At 44.3% G+C, this 20,659-nt stretch overlaps 1 protein-coding gene across 1 annotated transcript; it reads right to left on the bottom strand.

The window, feature by feature from the left end:
• Window positions 1-552: 552 nt before the first annotated feature.
• GNB5 (guanine nucleotide binding protein (G protein), beta 5) lies at window positions 553-18,583 on the bottom strand. The gene is made up of 11 exons (XM_009080760.1): window positions 18,510-18,583; window positions 16,737-16,929; window positions 14,994-15,035; window positions 14,126-14,202; window positions 12,483-12,615; window positions 8,489-8,632; window positions 5,312-5,403; window positions 5,142-5,190; window positions 2,553-2,649; window positions 1,368-1,534; window positions 553-1,048 (listed from the first exon to the last, which is right to left on the bottom strand). The coding sequence occupies exons 1-11, from the start codon at window positions 18,581-18,583 to the stop codon at window positions 1,037-1,039; spliced, it is 1,080 nt and encodes a 359-aa protein (XP_009079008.1). The 3' UTR covers window positions 553-1,036.
• Between the last annotated feature and the right edge of the window lie 2,076 nt (window positions 18,584-20,659).

Below are 20,659 nucleotides of genomic sequence, written 5' to 3'. Positions count from 1 at the left end.
GATTGACCTGCATTTGCACAAACTTACATTGCTCTGACATAGCAGAAGGACCTTAAAATGGGCATATACTGCTTTAATATACATTTAAGCTACATTGCCCTGCCAAAGTGGTATGAACTGCTCAAAATGCAAATAAGAATCATGATCATAGAATGACTATGACTGACTTGGAAAAGATTTGACCATCAGTACAATGGTGCTTAGTGCTTAGCGTGTAGTATCCCTTAGTGCTTAGCATGTAGTATTTCTTTAAGTAAAAGAAAATTCACTCACCAAGTGATACAATTAAAAATTTCTAAGAAACTACTGGTTAAGTATTACCTCATGATTATGTAAATCATGTTTATATCCCTCCTCTTTGATGTTTATCAGTTTGTATATATTTAGATTCTTTATATTCAGGTAACAGAGACTAAATACTTATTTCTATCTAAAAAGACAGTAGGAAAAAATCAGGGATTGAAAGGATTTCTTTTCTGTACAAAAAATACATTTTTATGACAACAGCCAGTACCTTCACAGTAGGTCCTTTGCTCCTCTACTTAACACCAAGGTTCAGTCATCCATAACGCCATCAAAAAGTATCAGAATTGTTTTTCTTTCCACTTTTCAACACCAAAATTCAAGATGCTACTATGGAATGTTTCCAAAGCCTTATGCTACATCCTGATAAAATCAGGATTTTTTTAAACCTTTATAAAGGAACTCAATTCATGCAAATAAATACATAATGTGCACTGAAATACTCAATTCTATGATACAGGTGACTTCACAGAAAAGTCCCTTTATAATTAACTAATCTAGTTCCAATAAAAGAAGATAGTTTTAAAACAGAATTTAAACCATTTTGTTTTACTACAAATTGATGTTTGCCATGTGTTCAAGCAGATTATATTTTCTACCTAGTGTATTAATCTGTGGGTTCAGTGTCACTCTGTTGTAGTTAATGAATATTTGATTTTGAAGAACAGCTTATTTATGCAGGTTTTGTAGTCCAGGGTTTGTCTCCATTTGATTCTGCCCATGGGATCTCAGGTTAAGCCCAAATCTGTAGAGAGAGTTGAACAATCCTTTATGACATTGGCTATTCTATCAAATGTTTAATTAAAATTTGGAAAGGCAATCAGATTAGTGATACAGAGTATCAGCAGCAATGATATTATTTAACCCGAGTTCAAAACTTAACAGTTCTGCTAGCACTTTGTGAGGAGTTTTATTCAACTTTCCTGTTCACGTTTTACACTTTGTTTTTATACCCCTGTTAGTTAAGAGAAAACTGACCCTAGAGGAACAAGCCCTCCCCTTCACCCTCTTTTATTAAACAATCCAAGAACAAAGCACCCAAAGTGGATGCTCCCAGCACTTACTCGGAGAGTGTGGTCCCAGGAGCCTGAGCAGAACGCTGTCCCATCGGGAGAGACCCGCAAGGTGCTGACACGATTTTCATGTCCAAAGAGAATGGATACACGGGACCCTTTCAGCACATCCCACACATTTATGGTGTAATCATTATAGCCTGCAAACAGGAGGCGACCTACAGAGGGAATGAGGTTTTACACAGTGAGGTCTTAAGTAGGTAACACACCACGACTGCAGCAAGGACCTTCTGCAGGACATTCATCACCCTGTAAGCCACCACCCCATTTTCCTGTGCCACGCTCCGACCACTGCTTTCCCCAGGCTACTCTGCTCCTGTGGGACAGCCCTGCTCCACTGCTGAGCTGTCCATACTAAATGCTGAACCAATTAAAATTTATTAGTTTAAAACATAGGAAATTTTAGTTGTATTATATAGAAAATGTTCAGTCATCAGAGATGGGTAATGATTCCAAATCATGACAGACATAAGAGCACTTGAACAGCTAGTGCAGGGTCATACTTTGCTTGGACTTTACACAAGAAGTAGAATACACATGGTTGAATGATTAGTAGACAATTTGGTAAGTGATTCATTGCCAACGGGACAAGCTGTGTTGCTTGTGACTATGACAGGGACATTTGCTTCAGTCCCGGGGGAAGACAGTTCACCACCCACACATCCCCAGCACAGGGTGACTGGGGGAGCTCTGCATTTGTGTTGGGGCAGGAGAGAGAAGACTCGAGGTCGTATCTCAGGATCTGTCATGAAAAGTGGTAATGTCTCTTTCTTCATGCATTCATCTAACATACTTTTACTATTAATCATTTATTATCCTTTTTAAAACTATTTCTGTAAGTGCACTTAATAGTTTAGTTACATTTCATGTTTCCTTTGAAATGTTTTTCATCATTATTGTGAAATTCTAGCCCAGCTGTAGTTAATGGCAAAATATTTCCTGCCTTCAGTAGGGCCAGGAAAATACTTTTCATGACTACAACGAAGCAGTAGCCAGCTAGGTTATTTAAAGAGTAATTATTTTTACAGAGACAAAAAATGCTTCCATGCATTAGAGTTTCTCTTGGTACTAAGTATTACTTTTGGTAGCTTTTAATAGCAAATGCTTTATCAAATAAAACTGGCAAAATTTTACTGTTCCACTCAAGTCCCAGCACCTCCAAAGTTCATGTCTCACCACTGAGAGAGAAGTCCACACTGGATGCTCCAAAAATGATGCTCTCTTTGGAATAAATTGCTACTTCTCTGTCTGCACGAAGGTCATATAAACGACACTAGGATTAAAACAAAACCAACACACATGCCTCAGTAAAGGCTGGAGGCACTGGCTAAAATATTTTGAAAAAACGAGAGTGGGAAGTACAGCCTAACAGGCAACACAGGAAGTGGCTGCTTGGCTTCTTTCCTTCTGCTATTTCTGCTGCTGTAACTGGGACTCCTCTAACAGGGATCTAAGCAACACAAGGCTGTTTTGTATCAATTGTGTGAAGAACTTGCTTTTTCAGACCACTTCTCTAAGCCTCCTGCCTGCCCTGCTATAAAGAGGAGTGGTGGGCTTTGGACCATGGCTACCTACTGGAATTCCCCCCACCCTCTTGCTTCCCCTCTGTGGTTTTGTACATATTAGGGCATCCAGCTGCTGGGAAGGTGCATGGGGAGACACTCTCTTGAACAACAGTATAGCCATAGCTGGAGTCTGAGAGACAGAGGACCAAATCTCTAGACATCATTGAGAACACAGACCATGTGGCACAGGGGAGCCTAGCTGGCAGTCCTTGCTCTGAGTAAGCCAGGACAGCAAACAGCCCTTGCCCTTCCGTGAGGCCTCTCTGTCTGAAAAAAGTACGTGAAAATAATTTAAGTGAAATAATACATTTTTATACAGATCTTTGGTTTTCATTTCTCATGGAAAATCCCAAATCACCTCTACAACCTGCACTTCCTGCTTTTATCATTTGCCAGCAAACTCTGGCTCGTTTAACATGGAAATAACGTACAGACAGATGAGACTTCACTGCCATGCAGAAAGGCAGTCTCTTACCCCAAAAAATGCACTTTTGAAAGTATTTGAACTGAAAACCCTCCTCAACAAGTTAAGCTTAACCAAACACTGGCCAGATGGGTTTGTTAATATTAAGACTTTACTAATGAAAAATGGCTAGTGTTCAAGCCTGCACATAAAGAGGCTGTTTGATTCACAGGGCAGTGGGGAGCTGCCAGATATGTGCAGTCCAGGTCTCCCAGTGCTCCATGTTGATGAATAATTTCATCAGACTGTCCTGACAGGGAGTTGGGGTCATTGCAGGTGACAGCACTGTCATGTGAGCATGCTTTTATGGTATACCTCCAGACAGTCAGGATTATCTGGTCCTCAAAATCCCTAAGTATATAAATCAGGTCAAGGATAGCAGTCTGTAGCACTGAAAACACCAATCTCTTCCTTAAAAGAATGAGGTAGATGGAAACTGCCAAAACCTCTGTCAAAAGTAGAGGTGGAATTTCCCATTCTCCTGCTTGAGTCAGGGGTGTCCAGAATAGTTAAGAAAGAAAAGCCCCATCAAATAATTTAAGAAGAGCCTGTGATACTAGGCATAAAAAGAGAGTGCTCTCATGGAATTTAACGATGGACAATTTCTCCCTATCACTCCCTCACAGTACCCCATCCAAGTGTGCAGAGAGCCACTGGGCTCACCACAGAGCTAGAGAGACTAATTTATAATGGTAGTTTTTAAGACCTAAAAGCAGAGTACACTCTCTCCAGAAGACCCTTGGAAGGTCTTCACATCCAATGAAGACAAAGGGAATGTTTCTATTGAGCAGACTCAAAACATGCTCTGAGGATAGGGTACTTTATCTAAAGTCTTCATGCAACTCAGTGTGATGCTTGAATAAACAGAACTAAGGTGCCAGGTGCCCCCAAACATCTGCTCTCAAGTCACACTTAATTGCTAGCTCAGTCCCTGCAGGGCTGTGGTACAGGCAGAGCTTGGTGCCCCATGGGGACCCACCAGCTGCAAGGAGAGCCACCAGCCCTGTGCATCACTTAGGGGCAGAGGGCACTAGGAGCTAAATAGCATTTTACATACAATGTGATGACCAAAACTACCTGTCAATACGTTCTGTGCCCCACCTAGCTCATAGATAACTAAGATCCAGGAAGAGCTATTGTGTGGTCTAGTATGACCTGGATGCAGTGACTCACTGCATTGAAGAGTGTTGACAGTAGTGAGTCAGAATGACAGGGAGGAGATGAGATGTATGTGGCCAAGGCCACCCTGGGGCTGCAGAGGCCAGCTGCCCACATTTGCCCTGCTCTGCACTGAGCCCACAGCCCTTCTGCTTCCTGGGACATGCACACTCATGTGCAGGCCCCACTCAGGCCCTTGTGATGCTGCTCCTCCTGACACAAGCTGCAGCATTTCAGCTGATTCCTCTCATACTGGGACCAACCACAAGAAGTCAAATATCTTCCAGGAAGGCAACTAATTTTGGTCATGAAACTTCAAACACAGAAAATCTGAAATGAGTATTTGAACAGTAACTCATGTAGACAAGTTTGCAGAAGTGACCCACAGCATTACTAAGTTTTCCTTATAACATGATACATAGTATTTAATATCTTACAGGAATATTATTTCTGCAACTTTGGTGTCACAGGCCCAGTTTAGTCACTAAAAGTCCTTTGTGGATGTGACCTAGTCATTTAGGAAAATGTGACTTGGGAAGCAACAGAATCTCCCTAAATTAGGTTGCTGAATTAACATACCGTGGCATCGTCTGAACCAGAGGCAAAAGCATCTCCACTTGGATAATATCTGTGCACAAGTGAAAGAAGACCAGAACACATTACATTACTTGGATGAGGTCAGACTTCAAAAATAGAACCAGCACATTGCTCAACATTGCAAATGTGTCCTCTCCCAGAAACATACTGACCTGACACTGTTGATATCTGAATCATGGGTTTCAAATGACTGGATGCACTGACCAGACCGCATATCCCAAACCATGGCTTTCTTGTCACAGCCCTAATAAGACAAAAATAAAATCACTACAGTTGTGCTAATGGAGACATTCACCCCTCATGTGCCTGATATTTGTCATCGAGTTCTGCTACATTCAAAGGCTCTGAACATCACAGCTCTGAGGGTATTTAACCAGCACAACAGCCCCAGAACTGGCTGCACTGGTTCCCCCGAGCTGGTGCAGTTGCAGGTAGGAGTAGAGTACATCATGAAGGCTGAACCTCAGTGCTGCTGTGCAGGACAGCACGGTGCAGACAGCCCCATCCTGACCAGCACTCACAGCCCTGCTCTGCTTGTGCTGCTGCCCTACCTGTGTCTGCAGTCCCATCATGCCACCCAGCTGCGTAACTGACTCATTCCCTTGCCACTTAATGTGTCCAATATAAAAAATTTATACCCAGCATTTTAAGTTTCTTAACTAATTATTTTCATACATTGAAATAGAAAATTAAATTAGTGCATCCAGAGGGTCTCTTGCCCATTCTCCTACCAGAGTTAACCCCTGTCAGGGCTCTGTACCCACATGCTCAGTGGTGTGGTTAGGATGAGAAATCCAGCAAAGCAGCACTCCATGTCATTGTCAAGCTCTAACCTGCCCTTTGAAAAGATCATTTAACACTAGGTGTTTGCTGTGAGGTGCTCAACACCCTGAATGCTTCAGGCAAGGGGCTTGCCCCATGTAGTCTGCAATGCCTTGGGGTAGGAACCATCTCATACCTGTAGGGCCACACTCTCACCTGAAGGGTCTCACTTCTGTCACAGTCACAGTGATAAGTAAAGGAATGCAGACTTCTCTTTTAAAAGTGATGGGAGGTTTTAATATATCTGCTCCTGCTGAGGGGCAGGCAGTAGGCGGGCTCAGCTCCAGGGAGCTCAGCCTCTCTGAGGCTGTGTGGGAAGCACAGGGCAGGCCAGGTGGCTGCTGCTTCTGCTGAGCTAGAGTGCCCTGTCCAGCAGACCGTGCCACACATGTTATTTATTTTAATCAAATATGATAGGTAATTAAACAGTCTCATCATGATTCATATATTTCTCTCTCTTTTTTTAATTCTGTTGTTAAAATGAAATTCCAGTGTTTTCAGTAATGATGTCATTATTTAAAAGAGGCAATGTTTCTTTGTACCAACTTGTGGTTTCTGCACAGGGGAAACCAAACAGGATGGAGAACATTTTGGACTCAGCATATTTCCCTCTCAAGCCCCACCACAGTCTAAGCCCAGCCCTTCATATTGCTTCCATGTGCACTGTTCTTACAGACCTCTCTGGGAGTTTGGGGCAAGACCAATCTGACAAACTGGTGCTTTGACCTAAGGTTTTGAGGAGAAACCAGTAACCACCTGTGGAGAGATGTGCCCCCTGGGTGCTATCCAACCCACCTCGAGGAGCAGGGCACTGAGCACGACAGGCTGGGACACAGCCCTGAGCTCACCTAGGAGGGCTAGAATTTTCACTGAAGTCATTAACTGCAACAGCACCCAGCCTGCACACTGATGTATTGACGTGGCTTATTCCAGCTCAAGGTTACTGTATTACAGAGGCACAGTATACAGGGAGTCTCTCTATGCTACCATACCTTCAGATTGCACTGTTCTGCCTACACCTGCATGACACGATGTAAGACAGATCTTTACTGAAGTTGTGTTTTGCATGTGATCAATTAAGCGAGTGCCTGTAAGCACAGACATGCCCAAGCTGCTGTATCAACACAAGTATGACATATTCTCTTAGCAGTACCATAGCTGCTTGCGATTCTTTGCCCTATAATAAGCTGAGCTGTTCCCAGGGAGAATTAATCTATCCTTTCTGGGAAGCGAGCTTGGTGACAGCAAAACCCGAGAGAAGTAATGCACTTGGATGGAATTAGCTTTCAGTCACGCTTCAGAGCAGCTGTGCTAGCAGCAGGCAAACTGGGCCAGTGTGCTGGACTCTGCTCCTGATGGGCCTGTCAAATTTGATAAAAGAGCCATAACAGAAGAGGTCCAGGTTTATTGTGTAGGGATGGGACCAAGACACTGAGCACCCCTAATCCATGGCTGGCACCCTCTGGCATAACAGCCACTTCCATCATCAAACACAGCATCAGCCCCAGGCCAGTGCTGGTGTGGCTCAGAAACCAGGTACCTTCAGCTAAGTTACTGGTAGCAACCTGCCTTCACCAAGAGAGGTCATCTCTCAGCTCCTGCCAGCTCTCACCTGTGCAGTCAGTTTCTAGTGTGGAAAATACCAGAACCACCTCAAAAAGAAGCTGAGCTCCATCCCAATCACCTTTATGCCTTGCCTGCCTCACTGCCAGGCTGTGTGCCAATGGCCCGGCCGCTTGGGAACAGCAATCGCTCAGCAGCAGGACAGGATTTGGAAGGAGCCCTGGGTACTTTCCCAGACCAGTCCAGTCTTGTAGCGCCAGTGAAACTTGTGTGTTCCTCTGGGCCAGGACAGGGAGCGGGCAGTGTTCAACTGATGAAGGGGCTTTAAATGCCTCTGGTACCACTGGAGACACAGAGGACTCAGCAACAGCTGAAGATGTGGCCACACCTCATCTCCCTGCTCCAACTTGCAGGAGTCTTTAGCCAGTGTCCAAGCTAGCCTTTGACTGCTGGGGAGTGGCTGAGGGACATGGTGGCACGCGCGTTATTTGCAGTCCCACTTCGACGCCCTGAGCCTGACACACCCATGGCTCCAGAGAGCTGGGCACAAGAAAGAAGCAAAATGTGGGAAGTCCTCTGCTGTGCCAGGCTCCTACCCACAGGGGCTCACACCTCCACTGTGGTAGGAGCCCACTGCTCTAATTCTGAGGCTTCTCCTTGTTTTGATCTTGAGTGTTGTTTTGATCTCGAGCTGGATTGCTTTGGTGTGGGGTGGAACTTGCTAAGTAAGCAGAACTGCAGTCAGACTGGCTGGGTGGGTTTGACCCCACAGTCAGGGGTTTAATTTCCTCCAGCTTGGAAAATGCGCTTGCAATGAGTGGATTGCACTCAGGCTTCCAACATACACTCCAGCACTCTCTTAGTAAGATCATGAGCCTACCGCTTTGCTGCTTTTCACTTCCATATTCCTTAATTTTATATTATGATATGAAGCTCCTGCTTACCCCAGAGACAAATGTATTTCCTGTTTCAGAAGGGGCCAGGTCCAGGCACAGGACATCAGCTCCATGACCATGGAAACTCTGTAGAAGCTGCCCACTCTCAACATCCCATAGAGCACAAGTTCCATCTCCACTCGCTGTCAGGATCTATAGGATATGGGAAGAGACACAATACAAAAATCAGCAGTTGACCTTCAAGTTACAAAGAAACAACTGACATCCTACACACACCCCAAAGGACAGCTTTAATTTAATGAAATATTATGCAATAAATCAAAGCCATAAACCTAATGTGACTCTAAATACAGTTTATGGGGTTTATTTTTAAGGAAAGAAGTTAGAGTGGAAAGGAGAGCTGTATTGAGGTTGCTGTACCTACACGATGTTTCACTAATGGTCCGTTTTGTGGGGTTTGCAGAACTGGTGGCAGTAAGGATCTGCTGGCATTTCCATATTCTCCAAAATGGAGGTAGAACCATACTGGTATTCCTGTCTGCCCCTGTGTCTAACCTTATCCATATTGAGGCTACTGGAATTCAACCCAGGTAAAGGGAAGAACTGTTATAATACCTGTTTAACTCTCTAATTTTTTTTCTGCTTGAAATAGTCAGGTTAAACCCAATTAATTTAGCTTAAGACATGCATTTTCTGAAAGGGAAGTAAGCCTGTCTAGACAGTTGTTTGATAAGTCCATCAGCTCTCACTTGTCCAAAACCATTTGTCTGTGAAAGGGCTTGAACATACACTGACCAAGCATAGCTCACAGCTTCCCATCTGCTACAGTGCTTGTAGAAAGAACATGTGATCAGAGCTTGTTATTGTGGCTAAATCCTGATGATGCTCAATTGTTCAAAATTTCCCCTTGGCACCCAAAGCTGTTATGCAATCACAAATTCTGTAGGTTGAAAGAGTCCCTGTGCACTGGTGTGGAAGGAGGCAAGACTGAACGTAGGAGGACTCTCAGCTTTGTACACAGGTTTTTATCACGATTGGTGAGGAAACTCAAGGGATCCCAGTGGGTAGTTAGAAGTTAAAAACAAAATACTCTTCAAGAAGAAAATGATCACACAATCACGAAACCATTCACAGAGTTGCATAAAGGTTAAACACTGAACATGTTTGACAGATGCTCCAAAAACTCTTCCCGTAAACAGAGGTCTGCAAAGCTGCAGAACAGACTGTTCCGAATCCTGCAGCAGAGAGACGCTAATGCTCTGAGATGATAATAGCAGAAGAAAGTCCTGACTTGTCTTTCTGGCCAGCTCTTGAGCCTGGATCAATGAACTTCTCTGTTCTGAGGAATATTTGTACTTGGCTGAGGAATGAAGACTTTCAGCTCTGAGGATTTGATCTTGTAATACTGTGTAAGAGAGATATTAGGGAAACAGGAGTAGCTACAGATGTAAGGGAAAGGTCTGCTGGCAACCCAGAGCTCCAGCTAATGCTTAAAGAGACATGTTACAGACTTATCTTCAGGGTATTGCTATTGAAAACCAAACCAATCCAGCCCAAAAAAACCTAAACCCAGGATGGGGATACTTGCCTGGTGCCTCGCAGCAAGAGGCACCACTTGCACAGGGTAGGAGACAGCAGGGACACAACATCTCCTCACTAGGACTGCATGCACCTGGGCTGGGTGCAGTGTCAAGGGCAGAGAGACCACCCTCACCTCTACTGCATCCACCACCACAGGCTTCATCCTGCTTCTCAGCCCCGCTGCACTGGGAGGGCTGAGAAGCATAGAGCATGGTTGTCTCCATGGCTGCCTGCCCTATGCAAAACACTTGAGATCCCAATTAACTGTTGCTATTAATACACATGGAGCATTGTCACATGGGGAGCATTATCACACAGCAGAGCTGCTGATACCTAATTTAGGAAGTGAGGATCCCTGGCTCACTGAGGCAGGGGAGGCTCTCTCCAGCAAGGGGTACGGAGAATAAGGTGTGTGGATCACCCAGCCCTGCAGCTCAGTGCTTGTCTTGGCATAGGTGGGAACATGATGAGAAGCGAGATTGGCACCTCCTCTTTCAGTCCCCACACAGCCTGAGAATGGCTTTAAGCAATGATGAATGACACCAAGATCTCCTCTCTTTCCTTTGCAGTTCCAGATGCCCATGGGCACACAAACCCCAAACTCCTACCCAGTCTTTTGTTCCTGAGGGAAAACTGAGCTGTAGTTTAAGAAAGCAGTCAAGGCAGAGCAGCAGCCCTGACAGCATTAGCAGTGGGAGCTGAATGGGGCACTGGGCTAGGGGACATCCCTACCTCATTCTAGAGCTGCTCCAGGATAGGTACCACATCCTTTAGTGATGCGAACTAGGAGAGTAGAGCCGCTCTGCACACAGCTGGGAAAGCTCCTGCACAAGTGCTAGTTGCACTCTGAACCCTCAGAGTTACGGAATAGTTTTAATTCCTAGACCTTTATGTAAATGGAAAAGATAAGAAATCTGGGATTCTCTAGGACCCCTATATAACAGTGTCCTCACAGAAGCCTGGCCAACCTGCTTGCTTGTATTTCTTTCAATAATAACATTCAATGCCATAAATTATCACTTATAAGCCTAGCAATCACAAGAAAATTTCTTTTTAAAGACTTCAGAAAAATCTCTGAATCACTGACTACAAAGCACCTTAATCCAGTGGATTACCTAACAATAGTAATACATTACCTTCAATATCAATGCAGTTTGCTGTATTTAATATGGAGGAAAAAAAAGGCCTGACTTTTCTTTCTTTATTTCTCATTATGAAAAGTAAATTGCTGTTTTTCCTGTCATAGGATTTAATCATGATGCATATAGGTATGGACAAGAAAAGAGAAAACCGGTTTTAAACCTCATCAAAAACATTCCACTTAATTTAGACTGCTCTAATTCTGCAGGGCTCCTGCATGGTAAGGTCAGGGCTAAGCAAGCCTGAGCACTGGGTACCTCCACCACTTGTTTCCATGGCAATGGACTTAAATTAGCACCTCAGAGTCATTACAGAAACCATAGAGCGACAAACAACAACATACTCTCAGGCTTCAGATGTCCTGAAATAGAAGCAATGAGAGCTGATATTTCCTTCCGAAGAGCTCCAAATATCTTGAAGAAGGGGACATGGTATTCCCTTTCCAGCAGCTCTGTTGACACCGACACCAATGAACACGCTCCATTCTGCCACTTATTTTGCTGCAGAGCTGCACTGAGCAGAGCTTTAATTAAATTCAGAAACCAGAGAGGACAAGGGGATTATCCTGGCTCCTTTCATCATCTTCTGTGCTCCCAGAGAAAGAGATCTTTGAGATATTCTCTACAGAGAAAGGCTGGCCTGGTCTCAGGAGAGCTGCATTTAGTTCCTGGCCTTGCCATCACCTCCCACTGTAGACCTCTGTGCTCCACCGCACCAGCTGTGAGATGGGGACAGCATCGCTCCTTTCCCTCAAGGGAACGCACCACTGCATGTATCACTTGGTACAAATAAAAAGTACTAAGAATGAAAGTAAAAGCAAAGTTGGCCGATGTCTGGGAGAAAGCAGGGAAACAAGAGAGTCTCCATCAGCTGGCACAGTACATAAGAATGAAAGTAAAAGCAAAGTTGGCTGATGTCTGGGAGAAAGCAGGGAAACAACAGAGTCTCCATCAGCTGGCACAGTACGTAACCCAACCTAGTCCTAGCTGAATCATGCTTTTAACTATTTGCAATAGTCTGAGCTCCTAAAAGCACAAGCTGGCACAGAGCTAGTGAGCAGAGAACACACAGGTACCAGCGAGCTCCCTCTGCAGAAGCAATAGGTCTTTGCAGGGTGCAGGCACGACAGCCTGGTCACTTCCTTTCAGCCAAGCATTTCCTTACAGCAGCTTTTGCAGCACCTTCGTTGCCCCCTGAAAGGGTTTTCCATCAGGGCAGGCCATGGCCCTGGGTGTCCCAGGAGCAAGGAAGGTTACGTGCACTGCGTCCGAGCGCAGCTCATGTTAGGTGATGGTGAGCAGCGGGTAGGGAATGCATTTACCTGCATGTCTGAGTTAGTGAAGCTGCAGGCAGACAAGTAGTTTGTGTGCATTGCAACCGATTTCTTCTTTGCAGCCATATTTTCATTTTTTTCAAATGTCAGAGGGTACACAGAACACTTGTTGTCCAGGCCACTGAAGAAAGTAATAATAGCAATAACAGAGAGAGCAGAACTGGTTAAAATTGCAACGACAAAAGGCGAGTGGTGATAAGAAGGAAACCACCTGTCAGTGTTGCGCTGCCAAACCCTTACAAGTACCGACTTCCCTGTATTGTGCTGTGTGGGATCTCCCTGTGCAGGGAAGCCCCAGCTGCCTCACCACGCTGGCTGCTTTACAGAACTCCAACAGCTGCGCCTTAGTATTTTTTACCCTTATCGAGTTTATAAATGGCACTGAATGAAACCTCACAAAAGTATAAACTGGGAGGTGACAGCAGTCACCTCAGGGCTAATGTTTCACATGCAGCCCAACTGCCATTTTTCTGCTGACATCTGCCATTGCACATATCAGTATTTAAAAGCATCATGATTCATCTACCTTAATAAATTTGACCTAACTCCTACAGAGAAGCCAGTATAGCAAGTAGTGGGTGTGAAGACAGGGCTTTTGGAAGAGTTTGGGAAAAAAAGCAACAGAAGCACCGATCTATGTAGCTGGTGTCCCTCTCCTGGACAGCTGTACCAGTTAAGCTGTGTCAGGCACAGGACTCATTTCTAAAGGGTCTGACATATCTGACCTTTTCCTAGAGCCATGGTAGATCAGTCCTGCCCTGGACCTTGGGATCCCAGCACACCACTAGTTGCTGGTTCTGTGCTTTACATTACGTGCACAGCACTTAACTGACAGCACAACAGAAATACAGAATTAGGTAGTGCAGTGCATATATGCACTCCCTGTCTCTCTTACAAGTGTGAAGACAAGAGCTTTCTTGCCATTCTTTGAGTTTTAGTGAAAAACAGAGTTTCTGGACTCTCTCTCCACACACAATTATGGAGTCTGCCTGTCTGTCTCAGCCTGCTGCTTTCTAGATTTGCAAGCTACACAGAGAAGTCTCCCTTTGTTCCTTTGTCTTGCCCCAAGCTTGCTTTGTCTGTCTGATCCACCCAGTCCCTTTTTAAAAGATGTTTTGCCAATATTTCATCTCTTTGTTTTCTCCCCTGCCTTAACTCAATTTTTTCAAATCCAGGCTCTCAGAAAACTTGGAGAAGCTTATCAAGGATGGGGTTACTCCTCCCCTATCTATTCACATATTGGTAATTATTAATGATTAACCTCTATGTCATGGAAGAAAGAGTGCAAAGTAAGAACAGGATTAAAACCTCTTTCCTTTAGAAGATATATCCAATGTAGACAACCAGACTGGAACAGGGAAGTTGCACGCATGCATGTAGAATTCCCAACCCATGATATAAATGCTGAAAGAGGCTTATTTTCCATGCTTACACAACAAATGTTATTGCACTGAAGTCAGTGGAGATAATGTGTACAAGTCATTATGGGAGTAGAGTCAGAGGCACTGAATGTAGTCTTTCCACCCACAGTCACAGCATGCAAACTTCTATCTGCCAGCATCTGAAGGCACCAGGACACTACTACAAATCAAAGTTCTCTGCATAAACAGCTGTGGAAACTGGGAACTTACCCACAAGCAATGGCACATCCAGACGGGGCATATGCACATGCCATCACCCAGGTACATGGCATCGTCACTGCGTGTTCCTGAAACATAGCAGCATCTCTTTAGACTGGGACATCACTGTTTCTCTAACTGGTGCAAGGAAAACAGTGTAGAGTAGTTAAGTTCAGTATTTCTATGGGACATTCTTAGGGTCAGTGAAAGGTACAGGTGTTTCCCTCAGCCATAACATGTAAGGCTGAGACAACCCTTACTGCAGAACTCAGCAGAGCAGCAGGAGAATAGCTAGTCCTTCTCTGACACTTTACACTTTATTCAGGAACCCCAAACTGACCACAGAACATGTCTTATTTGGGCTAGTCAGTGCTGTAAAAGGTCCCCACTGCTGCACATGCAAAAGTGAGTTTAAAACAAGCTGTTTTTTCTCATCTGTGTGGTGCAGGGTGCCATGAGGCAGCCCAGGCAGGGCTCAGAGGAGCAGTGGCACCACTGCACAGTGAACACCACAGCTGAAGGATCCAAGGTGATCACACACGACACCTGGTAGAGGGGTTACCCAGGAAGGGCCTTTGTTTTGCTAGCTGGGCTTTGCCCCTCGCCAGAAGCCCTCCTTTGTCAGCAAAGAGGCTGGATCGAAGTCTCCCAGTGGAGACCATGACAAACCCTAGTGCCCTGAGAACGACTTCACTCAGAGACAGGTCAAGGAAGCTGACTTGCCCTGGGCTACTTGTTTTGAGGTTCTGGTGATGCTCTGCATGTTATCCCAGCATCCTGCTGCCTCCTGTGACATCTGTGAGCCCTTCAGCCCTGCACCTCATCCCACTGTCATGTGCCCTGGACACGGAAATCTGACTTTTGCTTAATTTTCACTTACCTTGTTGGTAGTGAAGGAATCCCACACGATCACCTTCCCATCCTAAATGAAAGCACACAGAGAGAGAAATTGAGGCCTTCCAGAGACATGGCTATAAGACTGTTTCCCAGTTTGGGGAAAACTCTGCTGCACATTTCCATCCCCCAGCCTGTTATGTTCTAAATTTTTGTCTTCACCTTAACAACAGCACAACAGTCACAGCAAAGCACTGAGGAGACACTCCTCAGTAGTGTCAGTTGTATCTACCACAAGAAAAGCATATCTCCTCCTCCACCAAGATGACTCATGTTGGCTTAAAAGACCAATTTATTTAAAAAATTTTTTCCATTCTCTTTTAGTGGATTTATGAGAACTCCTTTCACTTGCAGCACATGCCATGGACAGGACCATCTCCTCAGGAGCCTGCCACTACTGAGACTCCATTTGCTTCCTTTAAGCCACAGTGTGCTTTTCTCAGCCTGTAATTACCACCTGCAAAGCTGGCCACCTCTCCCCAGCAATACCTGTCAGCAGCTCACTATGGGGCCTTACAAACACAGAGCTGACCTGTATCACAAGTCACTTAATAAGATGGCAGCACTCATGGGTACTATTTATGGACATTGCACTGTTTATTCATCTTCCCTTTCCTGCCTTTTCCTGGTTTTCCCTTTACTTCTCACTACACTTACTTAACCTTCAATTATCCATTGATATGATCTGCTAAATAGCCATCCTAAGAACACTCTACAGAGAGCAACACAACCACTTTGTGTATGCCAGTACACTTGTGCCAGCTACTTTGCCTTATGCACATAACATTGTTTGCCTCCCTGTCCTGTATCATGAAAGCAAAATGTTTATTACTGAGCAACAACTGCTGCTGTACCTGGACTCACAGTTCTTAAAATAAAGGAAAAAATGCATTACAACCTGCCTGTTCAGGTTTCTGATCTACACACCAACATTTGAGCCGCTTTTTTTTTTTAAAAAAAAGCAACATTAATTATTTAAAATTGTTCTCTGTTGAGATCACCATGAATGGTAAAAACTCACAGTAACTGAAGGTGGCCTGCAATGCAGATTGCCTATTTTTATCCCGCAAGTGAGACCCCTGACAGATTTCATGTAGGTCAGTGAACAGCTGTGAGATGCAACAAGCTCACTCATTGCCATACTGGGCTCAGGACGAACCAGGGGATCTAGAAAGTAATTATCTCATTACCTCCTCCAGCTTAGGAGACTGGTCTTGAGCAGGTGGTAGGACTGTTTCTCAAAATGCCCAACTAAATGGAGTAATTTTGGCAGGATGTTTGAGGCTTTCAAGGTCACACCAATCATACAGACTGCAAATGAAACTTCTGTGCACAGAAATCTCTAAAAGAATCAACATTTCTTCTCTTCCCTTTTCCTGATTATTTTCTCTGAACACATAATCTGAAAATTTTAGTAAATTTTTCATCTGTAAAGAACAAGGAAATAAAAATGGCCTCACACGAGTTCCGTTGTAGTAGGGAATATGGGGAAACTCTCTGTATGACTGGACAAGAACAATTTAGGGTATTAGCTACACCAGGTGTGGCAGTGATCAGAAGCTTAGATTTATGCTCTCTGAACAGATACATTGCTAACAAACTTATTTCAGGGCATCTTGAAAACATTTACACTATTCACAGGTATCATCTGCTAAGAGTAGCACATAGCACAGCCAGATTTGTACAGTACCCAACAGCACCTTTGAAAAACATCTGCCCAAAGGCATACCTGGGAAGAGCTCACAATTCTTCTTTTGTCTTTGCACCAATCCATACAGAGAACTTTATTTCCATGGCCCTTCAGAGTCCTCCTGGTCTTCATCACAAACTGGCCCAGCGCCTCCACACGCTCTGCCACCTGATGAACTGCAAACAGCTGATGGTTAGAGAGCCCTGCATCAAAGGCCTGCCCTGGCAAACCTCTATATTTATGAGTAATGCCTTTGGAGGAATTAATCCACGAAGTCTGGGCCCATGGTGCAAGCCAGTGAACTCTGCTTCAGAGCTGGCAGGTGGTAAACCCCAGGTGGGTGATAAATGAATATATTCACCAGATAAAGACAGATGAATTCACTCAGGGTTTGAATTTCAGGGACGTAACAGCTCAACCTCCTGTAGACCATCACACCCAAGCATAACTGGAAAACAGATTGCCCCCTTGCCCCTTCCTATTGGGAAATCCTCAATCTGACTGAGGCCTGGAAGTGGACAGAGAGCCTCCAACCTAACACATGATTCAAAGTGCACAGCAGAAGTGAAGACCACTACTGGTACTTGGAAGAAAAATCATACATAAGAAGCAGGTAGGCATCAAATCTCCGAAGTTTCACTGGTAAAACAGTTGCTCTTGGATGTGAGACTTCCAGCTGCAGTTGGCTTTCAGCACTGTGGTGGTGATGCAGTGATACAGGTGCCACTAGCACTGGAGACTTCTCTGCTGTGCCATCCCTCCTGGTGGCCAGGGGAGCACCAAGGGCCAAGACACAGCTCTGAGTGAGCAAGAAGCTTTGCCATTTGCTATAGGACTGTACTACCCAACTTTGAAACAGTATCTGCACATATAGAGCACTTTGAGGGAGGGTCAGCATTTTCTTCCATAAGAAAGAGAAACAGAAGGCAGACAAAAAACTTCCCTGAGCAGCATCCTCTAGTGAAGTCAGTTCTTTCATACCTCATTTAATAGCAGTGTTTTCAGCTGATATTCTTAAAAAAACCCAACAGATTTACATTTCCAATTGTGCAAACTGACTTTGATATAAAATGCATGCAGCTGACACAACTAAAAGTTGTCTCATGTAACCCTGATGCCTCATGCTGCACATCTGAGAAAAAGCTTCACCTGAAGAAACCTATTTGTTCTGCTCCAGTGTATTCATCCAGCATGGAGCTGAGTAGGGCCGTGATGTATCTTGGCACCCTGTGGCAGCTCTTCACTCAGAGCACCAGGGAGGGTTAGACTTACTTCAAGTACCACAGCAGAGCAGAGGTGCTGAGGCAGGAGACCCTGGCACCAGAATTAAAAATTAGTATCTAGAGAAGAGCTGATAGGATCCAGCACTTCCCTGTCTTGTGTGTTTGTCCACACTGAAACCTAAGTTGACCCAGCTGCTGTTTGCTATGGGGGCAATGCCTGACTCAAACCTTTTGAAATACATGCAGAAGCTCACATGCTTTAATGAGCTGGTGGAGGATAACTTAATCTGAAGCTTTGCACTGCCATGCTGGAGAGTAAGATCCACATCCCACATGGCAGGTGGTTCTCTGGAACTGTACTGCCCCTTCACCCTTCATCACTTTTCTAGGGCTGCAAGAAAGCTCATGGGCTAGGAAGGGCTGTGACAGCAAGAGAGCAGGCATCCTGAACTCTGAGATCATTCCCTGGCACACGGTCAGGGAAGCAATTTCTGCCTAAGGCAGAGACTGATTTCTAGCGGATTACCTTTTCAAGAGTTGTCTTTCAAAGCCACCAGCCCCACAGGCTGTGCCAGAATAATGTGCTCACCTGAAATCTCTGCTCAACCAGTCTTGCTGAGCCAGGGGACAAGCACTGTCCACTATTCCTGACAGTTTGTCCATGCTGTCTCTAACAGGAGGTCAGAAGCAAGTTTCTGAGAAAGTACTACATAAACCCACAGAGAAAAAGATACATTTACCCCTACTACTGCCCACAGAAACCTGCCAAATGATCCAATTGAAAGCCATGAAAACACAGGACAGGAGGTTATTACGGCAGCTGGAAAGATGCTTGTGTCCAGAACATATCTGAAAAAACAAATGTTTCACAGACAATGGACAAAGTGTTTCCATTATGTCAACGCAGCTGAGACTGTGAAATTGTCTGGTTTAGCCTCACTGATTCTCTGAGGATGCTTATCTCCAACCACAGCCATAATAATCCTGCACCCGCCTAGCACAGGTTTGAGAGTCAGATAAGTATTTTTAAGCATTCTCCAATATTGTTACAAGATAGTTGAAAATTATGCACTCAGGCTAAAGCCAGCTTGAATAGTTTTACAGAGGTCCAGATAAAACTGCCTATTTTTCTTAAAAACATTGTTTGGCCTGAACAGGAGGTGTGGACTTGATGCACATACTTTTGGGTCTTTGATCTTTCTGTGCAGGAAGCCAGTTGTGTCCAATGGTCTGTCAGGCCTTAAAAATTTATGGATCACACAAGCAGTAAAAACTTTTACCTACACCTAAAATTTTAAGCTATAGAACTGAATCCTTAAAACTGTAAGACTGCAAATCAAATGCATGTTTGGTATTTCCTTTTTCTAGCCACACTTTTGAGAGCTGCTGTTCAAAACCAGATGAACAAATAAGGGCAATCCTATTTCAGCCAGCTGTTTGTTTTGGGAACCACAGAGGGAAAGGCATGAGCAGAACAAAAAATATGTGAAAGATACAATTTTAGATTAGGAAGAAACCAAACAGCCAAACAAAAACCAGAAAAGATGCTTTGTGCTGAAACTTAAAAACTCTGCAGAAACAATACATGGGAATCATTTAAGTGTTAAAAAAGCCCTGATACAGAACCAATGATATAAAATATCACAAGAAAGTACTGTTCTACAGCAGCATAAGACTTTTGCCTTAGAAACCCTGTCCTGGCTGCACAAACACAGCCTTCCAACAAAAGTTTATGACATAGGCATGAATATCCTGTGGCTAACAATGATACACACAGTTTTGGGATCACTGCAATCACAGGTAAAACTCTTTGAGAGCAAAAATGGGTTTAAGAAGATGCTTAAGGGGTCTGTTAAACAGAGGCCCTGCTACTTCTCATACAGCAATTATACTGTAAAGATATGGTGATTTATGGTAATGTTTCTGTAATGAGGGCATCTCTGTTTAATAATTCTAATTAATGGAACATTCATATAGCATATGATTGCCTCATTTAGCCAAGAAAATGCTCTGTTTACGCCAGAAAATATATTTTAACCCTTCTCCACCTGAAACTTACAAACGTTTGTCAGTCCCTCAGTCTTAGAAAACATGAAGAACTAGATCACTCGATACAGGCTCAGGTTCCTTTGCAATGTTTAAGGCATCAAACAGATGAAAGCAAAGTTTTAATGACACACTAATATTTCTAATAGAGCGAGAGATGAGATTTCAAAGGGAAACAGTAATTGACATGTTTTTCTAAAAAAATATAAGGACCAAACCCCCTGCAATAGATTACATCATTGTAATAAAAATTAGATGATGAAAATAAAAGGATTTTCATATTTCAGGACAGGTGAATTAATACCTATTTGCAAAGATCCACAAAAGAAACGCTAGCTTATTTTTTTCTGGACGGGGAGGAGCATGGGGGGAGGGCAGAGTCGAGGTCTGTCCATGCCGCTTGTGTTAGGTCATCCGTGGACCTCGAAGCTGCAGCTGGTAAGGGTGAGTTACGCACTGACAGCTCGAGCACTGACTCACCCTGCACCTCTGAATCAGCACCGCATCCCTGCGAGTCGTTTCCCTGGGCGAATGGGGAGGCAAGAGGAGCTGGTTTTTTGGAAACGATGCTCCTTTTTCAGCCCTTCCACACCTCGGGTGATACCGCGGCATCATTAATGCAGCTGCCCACGCGGCTGGGGTTAATCCTCGCTCCTGACACATCGGAACGCCGGGACGAGACCGCACCGAGGG

This window comes from Acanthisitta chloris, unplaced genomic scaffold (genome assembly GCF_000695815.1).
Source record: "Acanthisitta chloris isolate BGI_N310 unplaced genomic scaffold, ASM69581v1 scaffold19518, whole genome shotgun sequence".
NCBI classification, from domain to species: Eukaryota; Metazoa; Chordata; class Aves; order Passeriformes; family Acanthisittidae; genus Acanthisitta; species Acanthisitta chloris.
Note: the sequence above shows the minus strand (reverse complement) of the source record. Positions and strands in the feature narration are given on the sequence as shown.